The sequence below is a fragment of the Thermothelomyces heterothallicus genome (assembly GCF_042370625.1).
Source record: "Thermothelomyces heterothallicus CBS 202.75 unplaced genomic scaffold P884_scaffold_6, whole genome shotgun sequence".
In the NCBI taxonomy this organism is placed as follows: Eukaryota; Fungi; Ascomycota; class Sordariomycetes; order Sordariales; family Chaetomiaceae; genus Thermothelomyces; species Thermothelomyces heterothallicus.
The window spans coordinates 598322-618987 of NW_027192567.1; the positions used below are offsets into that span (position 1 = coordinate 598322).

The 20666-nt window shown below is 58.7% G+C and overlaps 7 protein-coding genes across 7 annotated transcripts; 3 read left to right on the forward strand and 4 right to left on the reverse strand.

Annotated features, from left to right (window-relative positions):
- Window positions 1-950: 950 nt before the first annotated feature.
- On the reverse strand, window positions 951-2090 carry P884DRAFT_298207 (uncharacterized protein; the record flags this gene model as incomplete). Its single annotated transcript, XM_069444583.1, has 1 exon — window positions 951-2090. The coding sequence occupies one exon, from the start codon at window positions 2088-2090 to the stop codon at window positions 951-953; it is 1140 nt and encodes a 379-aa protein (XP_069299258.1).
- Window positions 2091-3965: 1875 nt separating this feature from the next.
- P884DRAFT_276157 (SPX domain-containing protein) lies at window positions 3966-9319 on the forward strand (the record flags this gene model as incomplete). Its single annotated transcript, XM_069442919.1, has 6 exons — window positions 3966-4014; window positions 5518-5583; window positions 5774-7551; window positions 7656-7690; window positions 8173-9001; window positions 9047-9319. The coding sequence occupies 6 exons, from the start codon at window positions 3966-3968 to the stop codon at window positions 9317-9319; spliced, it is 3030 nt and encodes a 1009-aa protein (XP_069299259.1).
- A 490-nt stretch (window positions 9320-9809) lies between these two features.
- P884DRAFT_196446 (peptidase M18) lies at window positions 9810-11524 on the reverse strand (the record flags this gene model as incomplete). Its single annotated transcript, XM_069437984.1, has 3 exons — window positions 9810-10765; window positions 10864-11206; window positions 11282-11524. 3 exons carry the CDS (start codon window positions 11522-11524, stop codon window positions 9810-9812), a joined length of 1542 nt encoding a protein of 513 aa, XP_069299260.1.
- A 1768-nt stretch (window positions 11525-13292) lies between these two features.
- On the reverse strand, window positions 13293-14653 carry P884DRAFT_328318 (uncharacterized protein; the record flags this gene model as incomplete). Its single annotated transcript, XM_069445592.1, has 2 exons — window positions 14115-14653; window positions 13293-14032 (listed from the first exon to the last, which is right to left on the reverse strand). The coding sequence occupies exons 1-2, from the start codon at window positions 14467-14469 to the stop codon at window positions 13293-13295; spliced, it is 1095 nt and encodes a 364-aa protein (XP_069299261.1). The 5' UTR covers window positions 14470-14653.
- A 1006-nt stretch (window positions 14654-15659) lies between these two features.
- P884DRAFT_257216 (uncharacterized protein) lies at window positions 15660-16949 on the forward strand. The gene is made up of 4 exons (XM_069441132.1): window positions 15660-15828; window positions 15941-16001; window positions 16129-16258; window positions 16434-16949. The coding sequence occupies exons 1-4, from the start codon at window positions 15781-15783 to the stop codon at window positions 16537-16539; spliced, it is 345 nt and encodes a 114-aa protein (XP_069299262.1). The 5' UTR covers window positions 15660-15780; the 3' UTR covers window positions 16540-16949.
- Window positions 16950-16971: 22 nt separating this feature from the next.
- P884DRAFT_220050 (uncharacterized protein) lies at window positions 16972-19130 on the reverse strand. Its single transcript, XM_069439437.1, has one exon. It carries the CDS (start codon window positions 19069-19071, stop codon window positions 17005-17007), a length of 2067 nt encoding a protein of 688 aa, XP_069299263.1. The 5' UTR covers window positions 19072-19130; the 3' UTR covers window positions 16972-17004.
- Window positions 19131-19367: 237 nt separating this feature from the next.
- P884DRAFT_220054 (ubiquitin-conjugating enzyme/RWD-like protein) lies at window positions 19368-20412 on the forward strand. The gene is made up of 2 exons (XM_069439438.1): window positions 19368-19815; window positions 19968-20412. Exons 1-2 carry the CDS (start codon window positions 19569-19571, stop codon window positions 20219-20221), a joined length of 501 nt encoding a protein of 166 aa, XP_069299264.1. The 5' UTR covers window positions 19368-19568; the 3' UTR covers window positions 20222-20412.
- Window positions 20413-20666: the final 254 nt, after the last annotated feature.

Here is a 20666-nt window from a genome sequence, read left to right on the forward strand (position 1 = left end):
TCGGTGCGGTTGCTGGGAGGCAGAAAGAATCACTGGCAAAAAAGTTCCGCAGTAAGTAAAGTATGTTGTCATGGCCAGAATGTTCGAGGCGGACATGGAACGTGACACGACCAGAAGCAACTGTACATACACTACAGTTCCCTGCGCTTAACATGCCCAATATGGTTATTGGCTTAGCACGTTGATGAATTTCGATGACGAAACCGCTTCGCATGCAAGGCCATGATCCCGGAGACGAGCTGGACGATAACACGGGCTCCTATACATAGGATCGGCTTCCGAGGCCTGGCCTGACTAAAAAAATTGAAACTCCCACCTTCAACACTACCAAGTTTCCGACATAGCCCGGCCCGGGACGAGACCAGGTTCTGTCGTCATCAGATCTCCTGGCTATGACACGGCATCAGACCATGCTTAGGAGCGTGAATCGGGGAGGGTCAAGACGTTCCTGTGCGAGTGTTGACATCACGGGAAGAGGAGACTTTGCCAAGGCATACGTATCCGCTTGATGGTCCGGGTAACTGCATTCCTTCAATTGGTATTGATGGTATCTCGACTCCAAATGAACGTCCCCTGTTCTGGAAGCGTCCAGCGTTTTCGGCGGCTTCGTAAACACGCTCCAAATACGTGACCTTACTCCATCCCCATCCCACTTCTCATCCTCCTCCTCCTCCTCCTCCTCCGGGTATTATTAGACAGAAAAACGGCATGCAAAAGTAACAAGCGGCCGTGAGATAGGAAAAGACGCATAATGTTTCAATGACAGAGTTCGAACGATTGTAGTTACCTAGCCACATCCAGCGCCGGAAGAAATATGCATGGACTAAAATGACCGAAGAAAAAAAAAGCAAATGTTCGATGTAACAATCAAGGAAGACCAAGACGGTCATCGCCCGAGCCGGAAGGATCCTGTCCCTCTCGCTCGCGCCATATCCATCGAGGTGTGATTATTAGTCGGGGTTGGCAATGTACAGCCGGCCGGCGGTCAAGGTCATGGTCCGCTCATCCACGCTACCCCGTCGCTTCAGCTCTTCGACGCTCTTGACGCTCTTCTCGCGCGTCACGGTGGCGTTCCTCTTGCTGTTGTTGGCCAGATGAGAGGAGGCGCCGTTGAGTTCTGGGACATTGTCGAGCCGTTCGTTGCTGCTACCACTGCCGAAACTCTTGGCCGTCCCGCTGGCCGAGTCGTCTGCCGGGGGCGACTGGTCGCTCGACTTGATCCCTACCAGGGAACCGGACCGATCTGGGGTGCCGCCGGGGCTCCATTTTGTGGCTCCACCTGCGGGGCCGAGGCCTCCAGACGAGCGGTACGGCATGGCTCGCCTGGCGCTCGACGTGCTGTTGCGCCCGGAACTGCCGGTCCTCCGGTGATGCTGCCTTTGAATGGCGGCGTCGTCCTCATCGCTCTCCTCGCCCTCTACCTCCGTAGCACTCAGGCGAAGTGGGACGCCGCCGACCCCGTTGAAGTCGTTGTTTGGCGAGTAACCGATCACGGTGGGTTTGCCGTGATGGCGGATCTTGGCCGCCACCTTCCCTCCTGCGGAGCTCAGGCCGGTCGCAGTGCGTCCCGTGCCGACGAGGCCCAGCCCCAGGCCGGTGCTCGCCCCCGCGATCTCGCGGTATGCTCGCATCTTTGCGGCCCTCTGTTGTGCTTGTAGCCTGGGGTCTTCATGCTGCGCGCGATCGCACCATACCGTCGCTTTCTGCTTCCGGAGAAGCGCGACATAGCTGGGCTGTGGCGAGCCAGTCGCTCCCCCCGAGCGGCTCGAGGTAGATCTTCTGACGTCTAATGTCGGCGATGTCCTGTACGCTGCCGGCGGAACCACCCCGCCGCTCGAAACGGTACTGAACGTGTTGACGCTGGCTGACCGTCTCTGGTGGTTGACCGGGGGTTGGGCGAGATGCATTGGGGGCTGATAAGGGTTTGGCTGGAAAGGAGGCCCTTGCATACCCGCCGGAAACGTATTAGAGGACGTCGTCCGCGTGCGACTGTGGGTGTAGGACGCATTGCTAGCGGGCTCCATCGGCGGCGCGCGGTTGCGAGCATACGGATCGTCATACGCCGGATCGGCCGGCCATCTCTGAGACATGTTGGGAGATGGTCGCTAGACCACTGACAGATGCTGACGTCGACGCGCGGGTCGCCACGCGGTCACCTCGGGGGTTGATCTCTCTGTTCGCAAGGCAGCTGGTTGGTTGGTCTTTAGGTCAGGTCGGGTGCATGCGGTCGAGGAGGATCTCGAGTGGTCCACGGTCGTGCAAGCAACCAAGCAATTGACGGAGAATAACGATCTGCTGGTGGAGTCGAACACTCAATCTCCTCAAGAAAAGTTGTTTCTATCAGGGCGGGTGGTCTAGGAGTTTTTAAAAAGAGAGGTCGCCGGTGTTAGAGAGCAAGTGTTTGTTCGACAAGAGGAGAAAGGACGCGCCCAGAAAATGTCAGAAAAGCAGAAGTTCCCGTCGAGCCTTGGCGGCTCCCACGTTGCATCCCCGGCCCTGGTCCGATGATGCTATGTGTGGGGATCAGGCAGTCTGTTCGGCCTGACAAACCCGGCTTGGCCGCTATGATTTCCTCGACGTTCCTTCCCTGTCCGAGCCCCAAATGATCCGCTGGTCGGAAGTGGCCGAGCAGATGTCTGCTGCGAGTTTCTTTGGTCTTCTCCGGAGACGTTTGAGGTGAGCGGGCTGCAGCCGGGGCCAAAACTCGCCGTGCGGCCGAGAGCCCTTTCCACGGAGCGCTAAGTTGTGTTGAGCACGGAGCGATCGGGCAGCGCTAGCGATGACAACCAACAAGCGCCGGGCGAACTTGAGGAAAAAAAATTGCGCGCGTTTCGACGCCGACCCCAATCTGTCCGTCTACTTCGCAAGGCACCGTGAAGAAAGCAGTGGTGTCTGGGGTGTTGAGGATAAGCACCAATGCGGAGCGGTGGGCCGAAGAGAGATGGTCGCGCGATGTGGATGCTTCGTGCAAACCTCAGGTGGCAGCTTTGCGGGTTGGATCGCGCTCGTCGGTATGACGAACCTGGTAGATGCTCTCTGCAGCTGAACGTCGGGTGGGGTTAGGCAATGTGAGGTGAGGTGGGGTCTCATCGAATGGCGCTTGGCATCCACTGTGATTAACCAAAGATGGTGAGCCGCTCGATCAACACCGTAGAACCATCATCTTCTATGATGCAATGAGGAAATCTTCTTTAATTTTTAGAGCGGATGTTGGAGCCTAAGATGGCTATGGCTCAGCATCCTACACAATCATCCGCCACAGTATTGATTATATTTATGGCAGCTCTCGAAAACAAGGTTGCTGAGGCACAGGGCAAATGCAACGTGCCTTTTTTCTTTGCGCAACCAACGTCAGGAAGAAGCGGCCGTGCGCTTGTATGTACGGATTACACAATTTAGTATACTTAGGCGGCACACTCACACCGTCAGCTTGTTGCGACTTTATAAGGTAGCGCCGTCTACCTACAAAGATACCCAAGTTACCTATTTACTACCTTATATAAGGTACCTACCTGCTCCCCAAATCGACGGTTGTACGCTACAAAAACAGCCTGTCGACCATCTCTCCGCAGCTCAAGTGGGCGGGCAATCCGTCCCCCCGCTTGCTTTGTGGGTGTAGGCTGCGCGCCCTGCAGCACCTGCTTGGTGGTGCGCCTTACCGCCAGAGCGGAAGATCTTACGCTTGGCATCCGACTGGCCAAGCGTTCCCGGATGGAGGGAGGCGGCGCTGCGAGACAAAATACCTTGCCAAAAGCTGTGTCACAGCACCAGCCGACGTACTCAGTCGCGCGAGTTGGCTGTTTGTCGGGGCTGAAAATGCGCGGACTCTAACCAATGATATCGCCTCCCCGTGTCTTGCTAGCGCGCGCGCGCGAAGAAGCGAAGCCCCGCAAGGCCTCCAATGTGCGGGGGTCGTCGCCCTTATCCGATCCACTCCCTGCCACGCTGCGACGCACGGGACCGACATGGCTCGGGAGCCAGGCACCGGTGTTGCTTGCAAAAAAAAAAAAGGGCGTTGGTGCCTCTTTGGGCCTGCAATTCGCGTTTCGGTGGGATTGGCGCAGTCGCGTACTCTGGTGGACTTACTATATATGTAAGTATGGATGTATATTTAGCACTGTAATCTGCACATACACCATGGCCGGGTTGTAAGTACGCAGCATTAGTTATATTGTATCCCGTTACATTGGGCTTGATACTTCGAAGTACTAGTTTAAGTGCAAAACTTGTCGTGCATTGGGTAATGCTGTACCTAGTAATCCGTATTCAGAGTAGGAACCCGATGGAATACCTATGTTGTACGGATTGCTGTGGGATTTGCTGTACGGATCTGTACTAATGCTCCAATTGGGAAACAGTCGGCTCGGGCATCCCCGAGGCTGTGAAGAAGTAAAGCCGGGTTTGGCGCTCCACCTGCGTGTCGCCAAACGCACAATTATGCACATCAGGGATGATGGTGCCCGATGACGGATCCTGGCTCCCGACGTACAAGAGGGTTGAATTCTTGCTTTGACCAAGGGGAGAAAGGGGGGGAAGCCGGGGGGAGGGGGGGAGAGAGAGCGGCTGAGATTTCGGAACAAGACTGCCTGCCATGACTACTGACTACTCCATACTTATCAATATGACCGGCAGATGGTGGATAGGAGGACTCTAATTGGTCTGCTCAAACCTGCACACATCAAGCCTCGGTCAGGTTCGGTTGCGGCATCATAGGCCTTCCCAGCACGCACGCACCTATCTCGGTACGAAATACACACAATCCAGGCCGGAGGTGTTGTTGCAGAGTAATCCGTACTTGTAATGTGCGGATGGAACCTTGCACCATCCCTGGTCCCATCCTCGCGACCCGATTCAGGTCGGGAACAATCATCCACTTGTGCTTTTCCTACCTCTGGACCGAGAATGGCAGAGTTTGGCCGGGATGTCTACGTCGTTTAGTGTACCTGAGACCTGGTGCCCGCTGAGATGGCAGAAGCTACTACATAGTATTTGAGGACTGCTGAACGTTGAGACCTGTAAAAGGCGACCCAGGCACAACAGCCACAGCGGCGGAACTTTCCCAAACGGCAGTAGAGTCCGGATATACACTAGTTAGTTCAAGCATTTCATCTTGGCCCCACTAGCTTCGCTTGCGGATCCTTCACCTGTTGGTTCGGGAGGAGACCTTAAGTCCTGCGGCACTGCAGGCTGCAGAGCTCCCAAGAAGTTGGGAGCTACACTAAGGAAACCTGGTAGAAAAACTCCAAGACGGGTCTAAATTGGTCAGTTATCGATCGCCTTTTCATTTTCGTTCAAAAGGAGCCAGTCGCTTCGACTTTTAAAACGATCAGCGAATTGGACCAAGCCATGGATCACGGCCTTTCCGGCTGCTCCGCTTCCTGAACGCGCCCACTTTTTTCTCATTGTGCATCACATGCAAAGGGCCTTCTGCCATATGCCATTCCTCAACGCGCAATGACGGGATTGACGTCATGAAGTAAGAAGACCGGACGAAGTTTTTTTTGTGAAACACGGGAGACCGCATCGGGGGACTGACACGGCCGCCAAGGTTCGCAAAGGAGCTTGACCAAGACGCTGTCCCAGGTATGCAGCTTTTCCCCTCCCGTCCGCTGAGACAGTTTGTGCGTCAGTTTGTGCGTCGAATCACTTGTTTGTGCCGCCGGCCGCCATTGGACAGCGCCGGCTTCTGGAAGCGACAAGCATTGGTCGGCGGAACGATCGCCAAAGGGTTTTAGACACGTTTCCGGGGCTAACAGGCATGTTTTCCGTGCAGAATGGCGGGCCAAATATTTAAACTACAAGGCCGGGAAAAAGCACATCAAAGCCGTCACGCGCGCCATCAACCGCGCCAATGCGACGCCGACCCTGACCAGGAAGGGGACCGAGGCGCCCCAGGCGAAAACTCCGGCCGCCATCTTCGGCATAGACCATGAATTCACGCCTAACCGGAGTTCGACGGGAGATCCGTCGCTGTTCCGATGCAAATCCGCAGCCGATGCACCCGGGGGAAACGAGCGGTCAGGGTTGGCGAGCTCCCCGGGTAGCGCTCTACAATATGGCAGTTTCGGGCCATCGCCGTCGCGCCAGAGCGACAGGAACGACTTTGAACTCCCGGCCCCCGCCATGCGGGTCCCCTCCAACACGGGCGATCCCGTATGGCACCGGACGCCACTCCCGCGCAGCGCAACTATGGCGGATGATGCCGCAAGGTTGGGCCGCCCCTCCCCGTCGTTGCGCACCTTCCGGTCCAGAGGCACAGCTCCGACGCCGCGCCTGCGTGTTGCCCGGCTCTTCTCCACCGCTTCGTCGGCGCCCAGGCAGACGCCAAACAGGGCCGAGATCGGGTTGCAGAACCTGGACTACGTCCGCTCGGCCGAGCGCGACTTCTTCGCCTTTCTCGACAGCGAGCTGGACAAGATCGAGACGTTCTACAAGGAGAAGGAAGATCAGGCGACGGAGCGCCTGGCCGCACTGCGCGCCCAGCTTCACGAGATGCGCAACAGACGGACCGCCGAGATTGCCGAGTCGAGAAAGAGGAGGGAGCAGGCGCGCAGCAGCAGTCGCAGCGAGGAGGAAGACGCCGACGGGCGGCCCAAGGACGGCAATCGAGCCTGGATCGGCCCGCTCAAACACCGCTTCATCAAGCCCGGGCCCAACTCGGAGGAGCTCCAGAAGATGACCAGGACCCCCGTCATGACGGGCCAGAGCCAGACGGTGGACGTGGGCCGGGACTACGTGCGGAGACCACAGCAGGCCAACGACGTCCCGTACCGGACCGCCAAGCGCAAACTCAAACTGGCGATGCAGGAGTTCCACCGCAGTCTCGAGCTGCTCAAGTCGTATGCCCTCCTGAACCGGACGGCGTTCCGCAAGCTCAACAAGAAGTACGACAAGGCGGTCAATGCCCGGCCGCCGTACCGGTACATGAATGAGAAGGTGAACAAGTCTTGGTTCGTCAATAGCGACATCCTGGACGGCCACTTGCGCACCGTCGAAGATTTGTACGCCAGGTACTTTGAGAAAGGGAACCACAAGATCGCCGCCGGGAAGCTCCGAGCCCCGCAAAAACGTCAGGGTGACTCCTCCGACAGCGCGTTCCGCAGCGGCCTGATGATCGGCGTCGGCTCCGTCTTCGCCGTTCAGGGGCTCATATACGGCTCCGAGATCCTCCTCGGCCACGACGAGGACGAGGATTTTGTCGAACAGACGGGCTACCTCCTCCAGCTGTATGGCGGTTACTTCCTCGTCCTCCTCCTCTTCGGCTTGTTCACCCTCGACTGCCGGATGTGGTCCAAGAATAAGGTCAACTACCCCTTCATCTTCGAGTTCGATGCCAGGAATTTTCTGGACTGGAAGCAGGTGGCCGAATTCCCCAGCTTCTTCTTCGCCCTGTTTGGCGTCTTCCTCTGGCTCAACTTCTCGAGGTCGGGCAACTGGGAAGAGCTGTACCTGTACTACCCCGTCATCCTCATTTGCATTTCTCTCGTCATCATCTTTCTCCCGGCGCCGATACTGCATCACAAAGCTAGGCGCTGGTTCTTGTACTCTCATGTGAGCAACCCTCCCGAGAACCTTCAGTCGTTCACCCCCCCCCCTTTTTTTTTTTTTTTTTTTTTTTTTTTTTTTTTTTTTTTTGGCTGACAACCACACTACAGTATCGGCTCCTCCTGTCGGGTTTATACCCAGTCGAGTTTCGGGACTTCTTTCTCGGCGATATCTGGTGTTCCTTGACCTACGCCACCTGTGTACGCGCCCGCTGCCATCCCTTTGTCCAAGCCCCGCCCTGTCCCTTGGTAGCTGACCGCCTGGCAGAACATCGAGCTCTTCTTCTGCCTCTACGCACGCAGCTGGAACGATCCGGACGAGTGCAACTCGTCGCATTCTCGCCTTCTCGGCTTCTTTGCCGCCCTCCCCCCGATATGGCGCGCCCTCCAGTGCATCAGGCGCTACCGAGACACGCGGAATGTGTTTCCCCACCTCGTCAACTGCGGCAAGTACACCATGACCATCCTGACGGCGGTCTGGCTCAGTCTCTACCGCATTGACGACACCCGGACCAACCTGAGCTTCTATATCGCGTTTGCCTCCATCAACGCCGTGTACTGCTGTGAGCCCTCCCCTCAGTGTCCCCGTCTCTCTCCTCCTTTCGTTTATGCAGCCGACTCTGACTAGAGACATTTCTTCTTCAGCAATCTGGGATCTCTTTATGGATTTCTCCCTCCTCCAAGCGAACGCTCAGCAGCGGCTCTTACGCGATATCACGGCGCTCCGGCCCGTCTGGATCTACTATGTCATCATGGTCCTCGACCCGATCCTGCGCTTCTCGTGGATCTTCTACGCCATCTTCACGCACGACACGCAGCACAGCACCATCGTCTCCTTCATGGCCAGCTTCGCCGAGGTCGTCCGCCGCGGCATGTGGACCCTGCTGCGCGTCGAGAACGAGCACTGCGCCAACGTCGCCCAGTACAAGGCCGCCCGCGACACGCCCCTGCCCTACCACCTCGAGCAGTTTGTCCAGCGGCCCAGCCTCGAACAAGCCGCAGCCACCGCCGCCACCGCCGGAGCTGTGGGGGCCGGAGCGGCCTTGGCGCCGGCGGTCGACGATGCCGGCCGGCCGACCACGGGAGCCCCCGCCACGCCGAGCCTGCGCCACAGACCCGGCACGGCAGCCACGCCTGCAGCTGCAGCTGCAGCGACAGCGACTCCCTCCTCCCTGCGCCCGGTCACCGCCGCCACCACCGCTTTCGCGCCCACACCGCGCAGCGAGAGAGCCGCCGCGCCGCAGGAGGTGACGGCGACGGCGCTCGAGGAGGGAGCTGCGGCGGCGGGGGCTGCGGCGGCGGCGGCGCTCGCCAGGTCGGGCACGTTCCGCCGGCGGCTGTCCGACGCGGTCGGCAAGCGGTCGATCCTGCAGGCCATGGCGGAGGCGCACAAGCAGGACTTTGAGAAGCGGCGGCCGACGGCCGCCGAGGCAGGGCGGGACGACCGGCGGGCAGCGGTGGGCGGTGGCGGTGGCGGTGGCGGTGGCGGTGCCGCGGATGAGGAGGAGGAGGAGGACGTCCTGGGGAGCGAAGACGACGAGATGGAGGAGTTGAAGAGCGACGAGGACGACGACGACGACGATGATGATGATAATAACGAACATGGTGCCAATAACAATGATGGTGCTGGGCATCACCATCATCAGCATCATCGCCAACATAGTCTTCAACACCATCGCCATCACAGTCTTCAACATCATCGTCGTGTTCATAGTGTGGGTGGCGGTGGCGGCAGTGGTGGTGGTGGTGGGAGGGGTAACGGCGGCGGTGAGTAGGAGGAAGAGTGGCGGATTAGAAGAGGGGTCCCCGCGAGGTGCGAAGGAGTAAAGGGGGACGGACTGTAAGGGGTGGTGGTGGTTGTTGTTGTTGTATTGCATACGGGGCAAGCGACTGGTCTTTCCATTCCGGTTTTTCTTTCAACTCTCTCTGCATAACTGGGTTATAGACCGGAGCATCTTTGGTTATGGTTAGAGTAAAATAGAGGCCATGGGGGCAAATAGCGTTCCCAGGGAAAAAGAGAAAGATATCATCGATACCCAGCAGCATGGTTATCCAACGTGTTTCATGTTCGAGCTGAGCGCACGGTTTATATATATATATATATCGCCGCATCCCGGCCTGAATGATGACGATATGTCTATTTCCATTGGTTGGTATCTAGATCTAGATCTCCTCTATACAACGCATGCCTCATTTCAGAAAACATACCTACACACGCATCTCCCCCTCTCTCACACACACACACACGCGTGCACTCCTCTGCCTCTAGTTCCGCCACTCGCGGTCGACGGCATCCCAATGATCCAAGAAGCCCTTGTAAAACTTGACTCCCAGGCCCGGGTCGAGACTGCCGGTGGTGGCGCGGATGCTGTGCATGCTGAGCTGGGGGATGCCGACGTCGGCGGCCTTGCAGCCCATGGCGGCGCTGAGCATGGGGCCGACGGTGCCGCCGGAGCGCGAGTCGTTGCGGATCATGTGACGCTGGTTGACGCAGCCGGACAGGTCGGCGACGCGGTCCAGGATGGCCATGCTCACGCTGTCGGTGGTCATGTGGGCCGAGGCGTCGACGCAGAGGGCGACGCCGACGTTGAGGCGGGGCGAGTGGCCGGCCAGGTTGGTCTGGGGAAAGTTGGGGTGGGCGGCGTGGGTGACGTCGGACGAGACGAGGAAGGAGGAGGCGTACGTCTGGCCGAGCAAGCCCGGGCCGAAGGGGGTCTTGGCCGCGGAGGCGAGGGCCTCGACGGCGCGCTCGATGGTGATGGGCAGGAAGTTGCCGCGCGCGCCCTGGCGGAGGAGCGAGCCGATCTCCTCGTCGTCGAAGAGGGCGACCAGCTTGATGTTGCCCTCGGAGGGGTCCGACTTGGCGTGCAGGAGGGCCATGAAGGCGGCCCACGAGCAGAGCTTGTCGTCGATCCGGCCGGCAAAGATGAACTCCCTGTCGAGACCGCCAACGGTGGCGGGCTGAGAGTCGAAGAGCTCGAGCTCCCAGTTGAGGATGCTGCTGGGGTCCGAGATGGAGAGCTGCTTGGCGATCAGCTTGACGAGCTTGGGGGGCTGGGTGGAGACGAAGGAGCCAGGGGCGCCGAGGGGCTGTTCTGGGGCGGCCGCCGAGTCGAGGTCGCCGTTATCGAGGCCGATGATGGGTACCAATTCGGTCTCGCGGTTGTTGTGGCCCGTCATGCCGATGCCAAAGTGGGGAGCCAGGGTCGGGATGCGGGCGACTGATATTTGAGAGACTCGGCGTTAGCTAGTTCGGCGGTCTCCGCATGAACCCAACCCACACACGACCTTGATGGTGTTTTTATCGGTCAGGACGTACTAGGCCAGTCGAGCTTGACGAGCTTCACGGTCGTCTTGCCCGTGTCCGGGTCGCGCACAATGACGCGGCCGCCGATGCCCAGGTCTCTGTCCCACCACGTCTCGTTCAGGGCGCCGGCGTACTGGGCAACACCCAGCTGCACATAGCCGTGCGTGTTTGGCTTCTTGCTCGTCGGCTTCAGGCGGGCAGTCAGGGCATCTATGTGGCCGGCGATCATGGCGACGCCGTTGCCGGGCTTGTAGGAGGCGCCCACGGCAAAGGCGATGATGGAGCTGCCGTTGCGGGTAGTGAAGTACTTGCCGCCGGGCTCGAGCTTGCCGATCCAGCTGTCGCGACTCGAGAGCTGCAGACAAGGGCGGTTATTAGAGGCGAACGGGGGCGCGGCCGCCTAGGAAGAAGAGCGCAGATCATGACCAACCTCCTTGTAGCCGGCCTTGAGCAGCTTCTGCTTGAAGTAATCGACGGCGTGGAAGACGGTCGGGTTCTCGGTCATGAACTCGAGGTAGGGCTTGGTGAAGGCCTCGGGCCTCAGGTCCTTGGCGTCCATCGTGTTGTCAATGACGATGTCGGGGCGCATGGCCATCGACTGCTCCAAGGCCGTGGAGCGCAGCGAGAGGTTGGAGCTGCGCGCCCGCAGGAACTCGGGAGTGTGGCGGGTCATGACTGTTCTGTGATTGATGGGAGAGAAAGCGATTGAGCTCGAAAGTTGGCTAACTAGCTGGCCGATCGATGAAACCGTGTCGGGGTGGGAATATGATTGTAGATTGTAGGTATCCGTACTCCGGAGTATCTCCGGATTACTGTACGAAGTAGGTCGTGGTAGCTGGGGGGGGCCAGGTAACCGCGGAGCTACCCGCTTACCCAGGTACCGAGTAGTTAACGGTAACGGTAAGCGGTGCCAGGAACATTGTGTGACTAGTGGATCGGACCTGCCTCTTGTCGGCAATCGGCAACGGCCATCCTGGGTCCCGCCAAGACGCTGTTGCCGCGGCGACTATCTGAGCTGTGAAGGCTACAAGAAGACCCTTCCTCGCTTTTGATGTTTACCGAGTATAACTAGTTAATTACTCAGAGTAAGGCATCGGATCATCAAATGATCTGCTTTTCCGATCTCAGAGGACACTCGAAATGCAGGTACCATGCAGATGCACACGTAACTACGTACGTTCCTGGCATTGGCGCAATAGTTAGTTATACCTAAGGTATTGGCACGCAATGCAGGCAGCAGGAGCCTGATCTCTTGGTACCCCAGAGCCTGTTCCACGGGTGGGGGCGATGAGTTAGTGTAACAAACACTACTCCGTATGGAGGACGCAGTAATTCGTGCTTTCCCGGGATGCTCAGGGACATAGCGTATCAGCCCAAAGTCTTGGGCTCTGAGGCCTGTGGTTCTAGGCCCTCTCTATCTCTCCGAATTTCGCATACTAATTAACTAACTACTACTAATGAAGCCACCACACTTACATTTTCGCTCCGAAGCTAGGATATATGTACTGTATATACTGTACATACATATACCAGACATTGATGATCAGTAAACGAAATCGATACCTGCGCAGTATATGGGTAAACTGGTTACCACAGGACTCGGAAGGATCCCAAAAGAGAGAAAAGAGTAGAAAAGCACAGTGATGCCCACCACTCGCAGAAAGAAGCAACCAAGACTCACCGCCCCCAACCCCCCCGAACTGAAACTGTAGGTCATGGGTCTCTCGGTTGCACAGTTGCACACGCGGGAGTGGGAGTACGGAAGTACGGATTAAAAGTGATACCTCCGATTCTCACTTCTCCCACAGACTCGGCGGGAACCGCAACGCCTACAACTACTTTGCCGGCTAGCTCGCCTCCCACGGCGTCGTGGTGGCCTGCCCCGAGCACCGCGACGGCAGAAGCAGCAGCGGGAGAAGGCGCGAGAGGCGAAAGCGGAAAAGGGGGAGAAGGATATGCAGGGCGAGATGGAACCGTCGTCGGGGAACGCGGCGGGAGCGGATGCGGCCGTGGATGAGGCCAGGGATTTGGTGGGCGAGGGGAAGTGAGGTCGCGAGCTCAGCGCTAGGTTGGTTCTCGGTTTGTTTGTTGGACTTTGGTGAGAATACGTTTGTTTGGTTGTTTGGTTGTTTGGGGGGTGGGGTGGGGGGGAGCGCTGGTCCATGACTTGCTTCTCGATGAGTGATTAAAATTCGAGAACTAGCATTGTTTGTTCTCGGTTGGGAAGGAAAGCTAACTAGCAGGAGAAGAAGGAGGGGTATATATAAATTAGACCAGGATGAAGGGAAACCTGCTGAGACCACTGAACATGCGTTATATATTCCTTCACGAGGAGGAGATCAAGATAAGCCAAGGAGCACCACACTAGTGGCGCATGCAAAGAAAGAAAGAAAGAAAGAAAGAAAGAAAGAAAGAAAGAAAGAAAGGGGAAAGGAAGGGTATCACCGGTAAACGGGAAACCCCTGCGCGTCCAACGGGATCGGCACCCAATCGACCTCGACACCCTTCAACCACGTCCTCACCCTCTTCTTGGGGTCCACCTTGAGCTCCTTTTCCGACTTGACCTTGGCATGCAGCTTCTTCGCAAATGCCGACGCCGTGCGGTTTCCGGCCACGGTGGCTGCTCCGCTGCCGGTGCCTCCGTCGCCGGCGCGCGCCGCCCTTGCATGTTGCTTCCTCTTGCCCGTGACATCTGCCGCATCGGGCATACCCATACCGGCGGTGTTGTCGGCGCCAGATCTGGCCGCCTCCGCCCTGGCCCTCTTCTTGCGGCTGCGCCCTTCCTGGAGGAGCCGCAGCACCGGACTTCTGGTGCTGCTCGCCCGCCTGGCCTCCTTGCTCTTGGTCCCGGACGGGTTCTTTTTCGTCTCGGTGCCCTTGGCCACCGGCGCTGTTCCGGAGTGGCTGCTGTCCTCCACCTCCTTAGGGAGCGTGACGAGCGTCCTGCTGGTTGAGGCGGACAGGTCTTCGGTCGGGCGGCCGGTCGAGGTCGTCAGTATCGTTCGCAGTGAGCTCTTGGGCGAGGCAGGGCCTTGGGACACGTTAGGGTTGGAACTGCCCGGGGGCTTCTCCGGGATGGGGGACGGCGGCTGGCTGGACTCGCCGCTGGACGGGTTGGGGGTGATCTTGTCGGCCGGTGCGGGCTCTTGCCATCCAGGGGTGAACTGGTAATCCCAAGTCTCTGGGGCAGGGAGGGGCACGTCAGTTTGCTGGTTCTCCGTGCTACATACAGGCACGGGAAAGATGGCTCAGCAGAAACCCACCGTTGTGCGATATCCTCGCTCGCCAGAAGTAGCTGCGGTCTTCGCTCACGTACCAGTCGGACCAGAGGCCGACGCTTTTGGGCCCAGCTCGCTTCGGTTGTTTGGCCTGCTTCCTCGGCCTGGCTGGCTCTGGTCTGGATTGGGGAGCCTGCTTCCTCGCCTTGGCCTCGGCGTGGGGCAAAACTGCCAGTTTTGGCTCCGCCATCTTTGCCTGTCGAGCCTTAGGGACGGCGTTCGGTGAGGGCGGCGCAAGTTTCTTGCTCTGGGTTCGGGCGCTGGCGGCCTTGAAGAGGAACCAGGCAAAATCCCGGCTGGAGCTCGTCGTCAGATAATATTCGCGGCTCTTGGGAGGCATGGCGGATTGGAGAGGGTGGGAAGGGGGGTAACCAAGCAGATAATATACGGGTAAAAGGGGCTGTGGGAGGGCAATGGGTCACCCCTGAAAAGAGGCCGCGCCTTTGTGTCGATCGATGTGTGCTATATATTAAGGCGAGAACCGGCCAGTGTCCCGGGAACGGAACGATGGTCGGTCTGTTTGAGGGCGCTCTTGGGATTTATGGGCAAGCTCTACAGCCCGGAAGAATCCATAACACCAAGGGTGACGCGACTGTCAAACGGAGAGGCGCAGCCTACGTCTGACGCCTGGCTCATGAACAATATGAGCACGCAAGAGATTGAGTGTGGCAAGGTCCGTGATTTCCGTGATTGGAGCGGGAAGCACCGTAACTGTTGCCTACATCCGGACTCCCCAATGAATCAGAGGGAAGCCGTTCGCTTGCCAACGGCAATTCGACTGTCCTGTTCACCCAGCGAGAGGGCGAGCTCAGAGCCGCGAAACGGACATCAGCCTATCATAGCTGCCTCATGTCGCGGCGGTGCGAGGAGGCTTGCTGCCCAACGGTGCCAGCATAGACCTGCGGGTGCAACGCCGGGCACCTATCACGGAACCCGACCCGGGTTCACATGACGGGGACGGCCGACACCCGTAGAGTCGCGGCAAGCGCTCTTACTTTTTGGGCCGCTTTGGCCGCTTTGGCCGCTTTGGCCGCATGAACACACTGCTCCCGTCAAGCCCCTCCCAGGGTTCCGGTCGCCGCGCCCCGGCATGCTGACGCCTCAAGACGCGCTGGGTTGGCTCCGGCATCCATGAACAGGCCGGGAACGGTGCCAATCGGCCAATACAGTCAATGCAAGAGCGAGCATTGGATGACGAGCCGGGAACGCCTCCGTTTGGGGGCACCGTGGCGCCTATGAAATTTCGAGTCTGTCCTTACTGCGCTCTGCGGCTGTGGTCGATCAAACACACTTCATCGGCATTGACTCTGAGGGCGGAGGGCAATAATCGCACCTCAGAGGCCGGACGGAAGCCTGCGAGCGATGTCAGATGGAAAGTGAAAGAGCGAGCTAGGAGAGTGAGAGTGTGAGATTGGAAGAACGGAGTGCAGTGGGTCTAACTAGTTACTGCCATGGCTGTGTGGTCCGCGCTCTCTGTTCGCGCCAAGCCCAGTCAGATCTGCGAGCTACACCAACTCGCAGTACCTTTGGATGCAGCGGAGTAAAATCAATGGCAGCAGAGTGAGGGAGTCGATTGCATCGCGCTTCAGCCATCAGCCAATCCAACTACAACCCAACCAACCGCCTCGCGACTCAACACACGGCACCCAAGATGACATCCAGCATCGGCATTCCGATTAAGCTTCTCAACGAGGCCCAGGTGCGCAATTGTCCCCTTGATCTCTTGCAAAATCGCGAACCCAAACTGTGTAAATATGGAATGCATATTTCGTCTCACGCCCCCCGACTAACGATCGCATAATACATAACAGGGCCACATCGTCACTCTCGAGATCACCTCGGGCCAGACCTACCGAGGCAAGCTGATTGAAGGTGCGCCTACCCCGACTTCCGAGCCGCTCGCGCTCGCGCTCGAATTGTCCCCGATAAGTGAGAAATGAGAGGAGCAAAGCCGCTGACAACGCGAGACGCATGACGTGGGAAAAAAAAAAAACAACAGCCGAGGACAACATGAACGTACAGCTCAAGGACATCACGGTGACGGCGCGCGACGGGCGCGTCAGTCATCTCGAGCAGGTCTACATCCGCGGCAGCCATGTGCGCTTCTTCATCGTCCCGGACATGCTGAGGTGCGTTGGCCGCTGGATTTTTTTTTTTTTTTTTGCGCCTTCGCGCTCTTATCTTATTCTCCGCCTCGTTCCTTTTCTTTTCCCTTTGGCATGTTATTCAGGTCTCTACAAGAGGAAGGAAATGGTTGTATACGCAAGCGAGGAACATATGGCTGACTCCTTGTTTCTCGTTTAGGAACGCGCCCATGTTCCGCAGCCGTAACGTCCGCGGAAGGGGTGTCGGTCTCGCCAGAGGAAGGGCGACGGTCAGCAGGGCAAGGGCTGGTGGTCGTGGGAGGTAAAAGCGTGTGTGTGGTTCTTTCTTCGGGTGTGCCAAACCAGGACGCGCAAAAGCTGGTCGTTGTTACGGTAAACCGAAGAAAAAAGAGAAAAGAGGTCGACATGTCTGGCGTTCTGGGTTATGCAGCAGTGGAGAAGCTCGAGAAGGTATTGGGGGAAACACGGGGATATACGACGGAGAAGGTGGAAAGATCAAGCAGTTTCCGCTGGTGGACAGGGGTTGGCTGCCGTGTGCGTAGTCGGGAGGATGCACCCTTCGCCATTTGACGAGAGACTGGCCCTGGGCGCTTAGGGTACGTATCATGTCTTCTCTTCAGATATGGTATCTCTTTTCGTTCCAGGGCTGACGCGCGCCACCCAAAGCCCCGGCTGGCTCGAGACTTATCAGTCTCGTCTACATCTAGATGGATGCCAAAAAAAAAAAAAAAAAAAATACAGGTTATACACGGCGAGAAAGCCCGCCAGGCCTACTTCATGCGCGCCAACGCCTCCTCCGCCCGCGTGATGATCTCTTCGGCCTTGCGCAGCTCCTTCAGCTGAGCGCCCTGATCGGCCGCCGGGTCGGGTGTCCTGCCCGCCTTGTCGAGGACCTCAGCAACGCTAGCCTCTGTTGCGCGAATCGCTTTGCGGCCCTCCTCGCGCACCTCTCCTTCCCAGTACTCCCTTGCCGCGTCCCACTTCTGCTGGAGACGCCTACAGCTCAGCACGATGCCCAGCGCTGCGATGGCTCCGCATTCGTATGCTCCGAACCCCGAGAGGTACGAGAGGCCCGTGAGCGCGGTGCTCAACCCAGCCAAGCTGGCAGATTGTACTACAAGCTTCTGCGCCAGGGCTTGGAGAGCTGGGACCGTCTTCGTTTGCAGATAGTGCCTCGTGAATGGGATGTGGGACGGCCATTTGCTGACCACACCGGGCGCAACCGGGTCCTGCCCCGTATGCTCGGCAGCCGAAGGCCCAGGTAATGCCGGTCCCGGGTATAGGGGCGTTCCTTGCTGCCCCTCCACCACACCTGCTTCTTGGATGCGGCCGGCAAGAAAAATTAATCCCTGCTCCGCCCGAGGGAGGAAACGCTGGGCTACCATCTCCGACGTCACCATGCCAACGTCATCGGCTCGCCAGACGAGCTTCCACCATCCCAGTTTGCTCCATGGTCCGGTGGTAAAGGCGGTATCCAGCTGCTGCTGTAATTCTTGGTGGGCGCTTTGCGCCCAGTCCGCCAGAGCCCGGTCCAAGTGGGCGACAGACTCGGGCTGCACCTTTGTGCGGAGCTCGGCCGCCAGGTTGCGAGCCTCTTCCTCCTGTACGGCCGCCCTAGCACTCCGCAGCAGCGACCTGACCAAGTTCCTGACGGGCGCCTTGGTGACCCCCTCGCCGGCCGGTAGCGCGCTCTTCCGTAGCCACTCGCTGATGGGGCCGATGTTGGCCTCGGTCCACAGCGCCTCGTACTTCATCGCGTTTCTAACGTCGGAGCGGAAGAGCTCCAGGCCCTCGCTGGCGGCATCGACATTGACCGCGACAAGCGGGCAACCAGCCGCATCCTCGCTCCCAAGACCCTTGAAATTGACGGCCCCCATGACGACGTCCCTCCCCTCCAGAAGCGGCAGCGCGAGGATGGACGCCGCCCCGCGCACGCCATCCCCCACCAACAGCGCCAGATGCACTGGTGTCCCGATCGGCGCCACATGCCCCGCCGTCGTAGCCGCCACATCGACCGTCGGCACCAGCACGGGATCATCCACCGCGGCTCCGGAGGAAGCAGCAGCAGCAGCAGCAGCAGCAGCAGCAAGGGCGTCCCCCGCATCAGCAACGAGCATCTCCAACTCGGCGTCGCGCAACAAGGGCGTCGAGACCCGCAACTCGGGAATCACATGTTCTTTGACCACTGTTCTCAACCCTTCTTCCTCTTCCCTCCCCTCCTCCCCCTCACCTGCTGCTCCGGCCGTAGCATCCCTCCCCGCTTTGTCGGCTCCGACAACGCGTACAATGAGCGGGGACGACCCGGCACCGTCAGCAGCGGCATCGCGTCGCTCTAGCCGCGCCTCCCATGCTGCGGCCGGTCGGAGGGGGTCGGCGAGCGCGAGGCGGAGGAGACGCTTCGCGGTGCTCGTCGTCGTGTTTGTCCCACTGCTGCCACCGGCACCGTCGGAAGATACGCTGAGAACGGCGATGCGGATGGACTCGCGACCCGGCGGCTCCGACAGGTTGCGCAGGGCGAGCTGGAGGCGGGGGAGGTTGACGTGGTTTGGGGCGTTGGTTTGGAGGTCGAGGAGGGCGCGGCGCAGATCGGCGCGGGGATCCGAAGAGAGTGACTCGGTCGATTGGTAGCAGCGCCCGGAGAGCCGAGGTACGCAAGGGGCGAGGGATGTGCGTTCCTGTGATCGGACGGCGCCCGTTGTTCTTGCTGTCGTTGTTGTTGCTGAGCGAGGGAACGGGCGGGCGAGAGAACAAAAGAGGCAAGTCGATGCCGGTTTGGGCCGTGTTTGGAGACCCCGCCCCCGGCTCAGCGCCCTCCCGAGAGCCAGTGCTGGCGGCATGGCGGCGCTGGCAAGAAGGATGCAGCCTCAATTCACGTGGGCGGCAAGCATGTGTAGTACGGCACACTTCGTGCTGGTTGGAGACGATTAGAATGACGAGAAAAATAACCGACGCGATGGAACGGTCTCCATCCTTCCGGCAACTTCCCGCCAAGCCAAGGCCCGATCTGCGCATGGCCAGAGCTTCGCTACAGGGGTGTGTGTTATGTGCTACGCCAACCCCGCGAAAGCGGCCAACTCTCGGACGTCAGGCCCCACATACCGCGCTCCTAACCCCGTAGCCCTCTAGGCTTCCCCATTCATTAAGCAACCTACACCGTACAATACACCTATACGGCAATACCATCTACTGCTTTAACTCCCAATCCACTCCATCACCACCCTATCCCGATTCCTGATCAAAACTACAAAACGAAGCGGAAAAAGACCTCCACCGCAAGTGAGACAAAGCCCAGGAGAAGAACAAGGACTAGGAGAGAGAAAAAAAAAAGAGAAGAATGGCGCAATCAACGGCCCACCGCCGCCTCCTCCAAGAATACCGCGCCCTCACCAACAACCCCCCCGAGGGTATCACGGCCGGCCCCGTCTCCGAGGACGACCTCCTGCACTGGGAGGCGCTGATCCAGGGGCCCGAGGGCACCCCCTTTGAGGGCGGCGTCTTCCCCGCCGAGCTGCGCTTTCCCAAGGACTACCCCCTCGCGCCGCCGACGATGAAGTTCCTCGGCGAGATCTGGCATCCGAATGGTACACTACCCACTTTTAACCCCCCCCTTCCCTCCCCCCCTCCCCGGCGGCCCCCTTCCCTTCCCCTTTCTCTTTTACCACTTGGCCCGCGTTACTCTTCTTTATCGGATTGGAGGCGCTCTCTTGCTGACGCGAGAGGTTTTTTTTTTCAGTGTATCCGAGCGGACTGGTCTGCATCTCGATCCTGCACCCGCCCGGCGACGACCCGAACCACTACGAGCACGCGTCGGAACGGTGGTCGCCCATCCAGAGCGTCGAGAAGATCCTCATCTCGGTCATGAGCATGCTGGCCGAGCCCAATGACGAGAGCCCCGCCAACGTGGAGGCGGCCAAGATGTGGCGCGAGAACAGGGCCGAGTACGAGAAGAAGGTGCGCGAGGGGGTAAGACGCATGTTGGGTCTGTGACCAGGAGGGGGGAGGATGTGTGTTTCGGGAAGAGGGCGGAGGGAGGGCGGCACGGCGCTTGTGTGTGGTATTTGGTTATCGGGTCCTCTCATCATCTTTTGCATGGCGTGGAGTTTTTTCACATTTGTGGTTGCTAGCTAGCTTTGGTTGCGTAGACCGGCTTCTCGGGTTCAGTTCATCTCATAAGCAGGAGGCTTTTGATGCCTTCCAATGCTCCCCAGATGCTCCCAGATGCGCACCCCACTCTCTATGATCCATGGCAGACACGCTTGTGTCATCTCCAGTCTCTCTGACCGGCCCCCCGGTCGTCGTCATCGTCGTCGTCGTCGTCGTCATCATCATCATCGCCGTCTTCTTCTTCTTCTTCTTCTTCTTCTTCTTCTTCTTCTTCTTCTTCTTCTTCTTCTTCTTCTTCTTCTTCTTCTTCTTCTTCTTCTTCTTCTTC

Excerpts from the sequence above, each read along its gene's own strand:
- P884DRAFT_257216 (XM_069441132.1), top strand. The coding sequence starts at position 15,781 with ATGACATCCAGCATCGGCATTCCGATTAAGCTTCTCAACGAGGCCCAG. Across the intron at positions 16,002-16,128 it reads CCGAGGCAAGCTGATTGAAG|CCGAGGACAACATGAACGTA; the intron begins GTGCGCCTACCC and ends AAAAAACAACAG. Across the intron at positions 16,259-16,433 it reads ATCGTCCCGGACATGCTGAG|GAACGCGCCCATGTTCCGCA; the intron begins GTGCGTTGGCCG and ends TTTCTCGTTTAG.
- P884DRAFT_220050 (XM_069439437.1), bottom strand. The coding sequence starts at position 19,071 with ATGCCGCCAGCACTGGCTCTCGGGAGGGCGCTGAGCCGGGGGCGGGGT.
- P884DRAFT_220054 (XM_069439438.1), top strand. The coding sequence starts at position 19,569 with ATGGCGCAATCAACGGCCCACCGCCGCCTCCTCCAAGAATACCGCGCC. Across the intron at positions 19,816-19,967 it reads CGAGATCTGGCATCCGAATG|TGTATCCGAGCGGACTGGTC; the intron begins GTACACTACCCA and ends TTTTTTTTTCAG.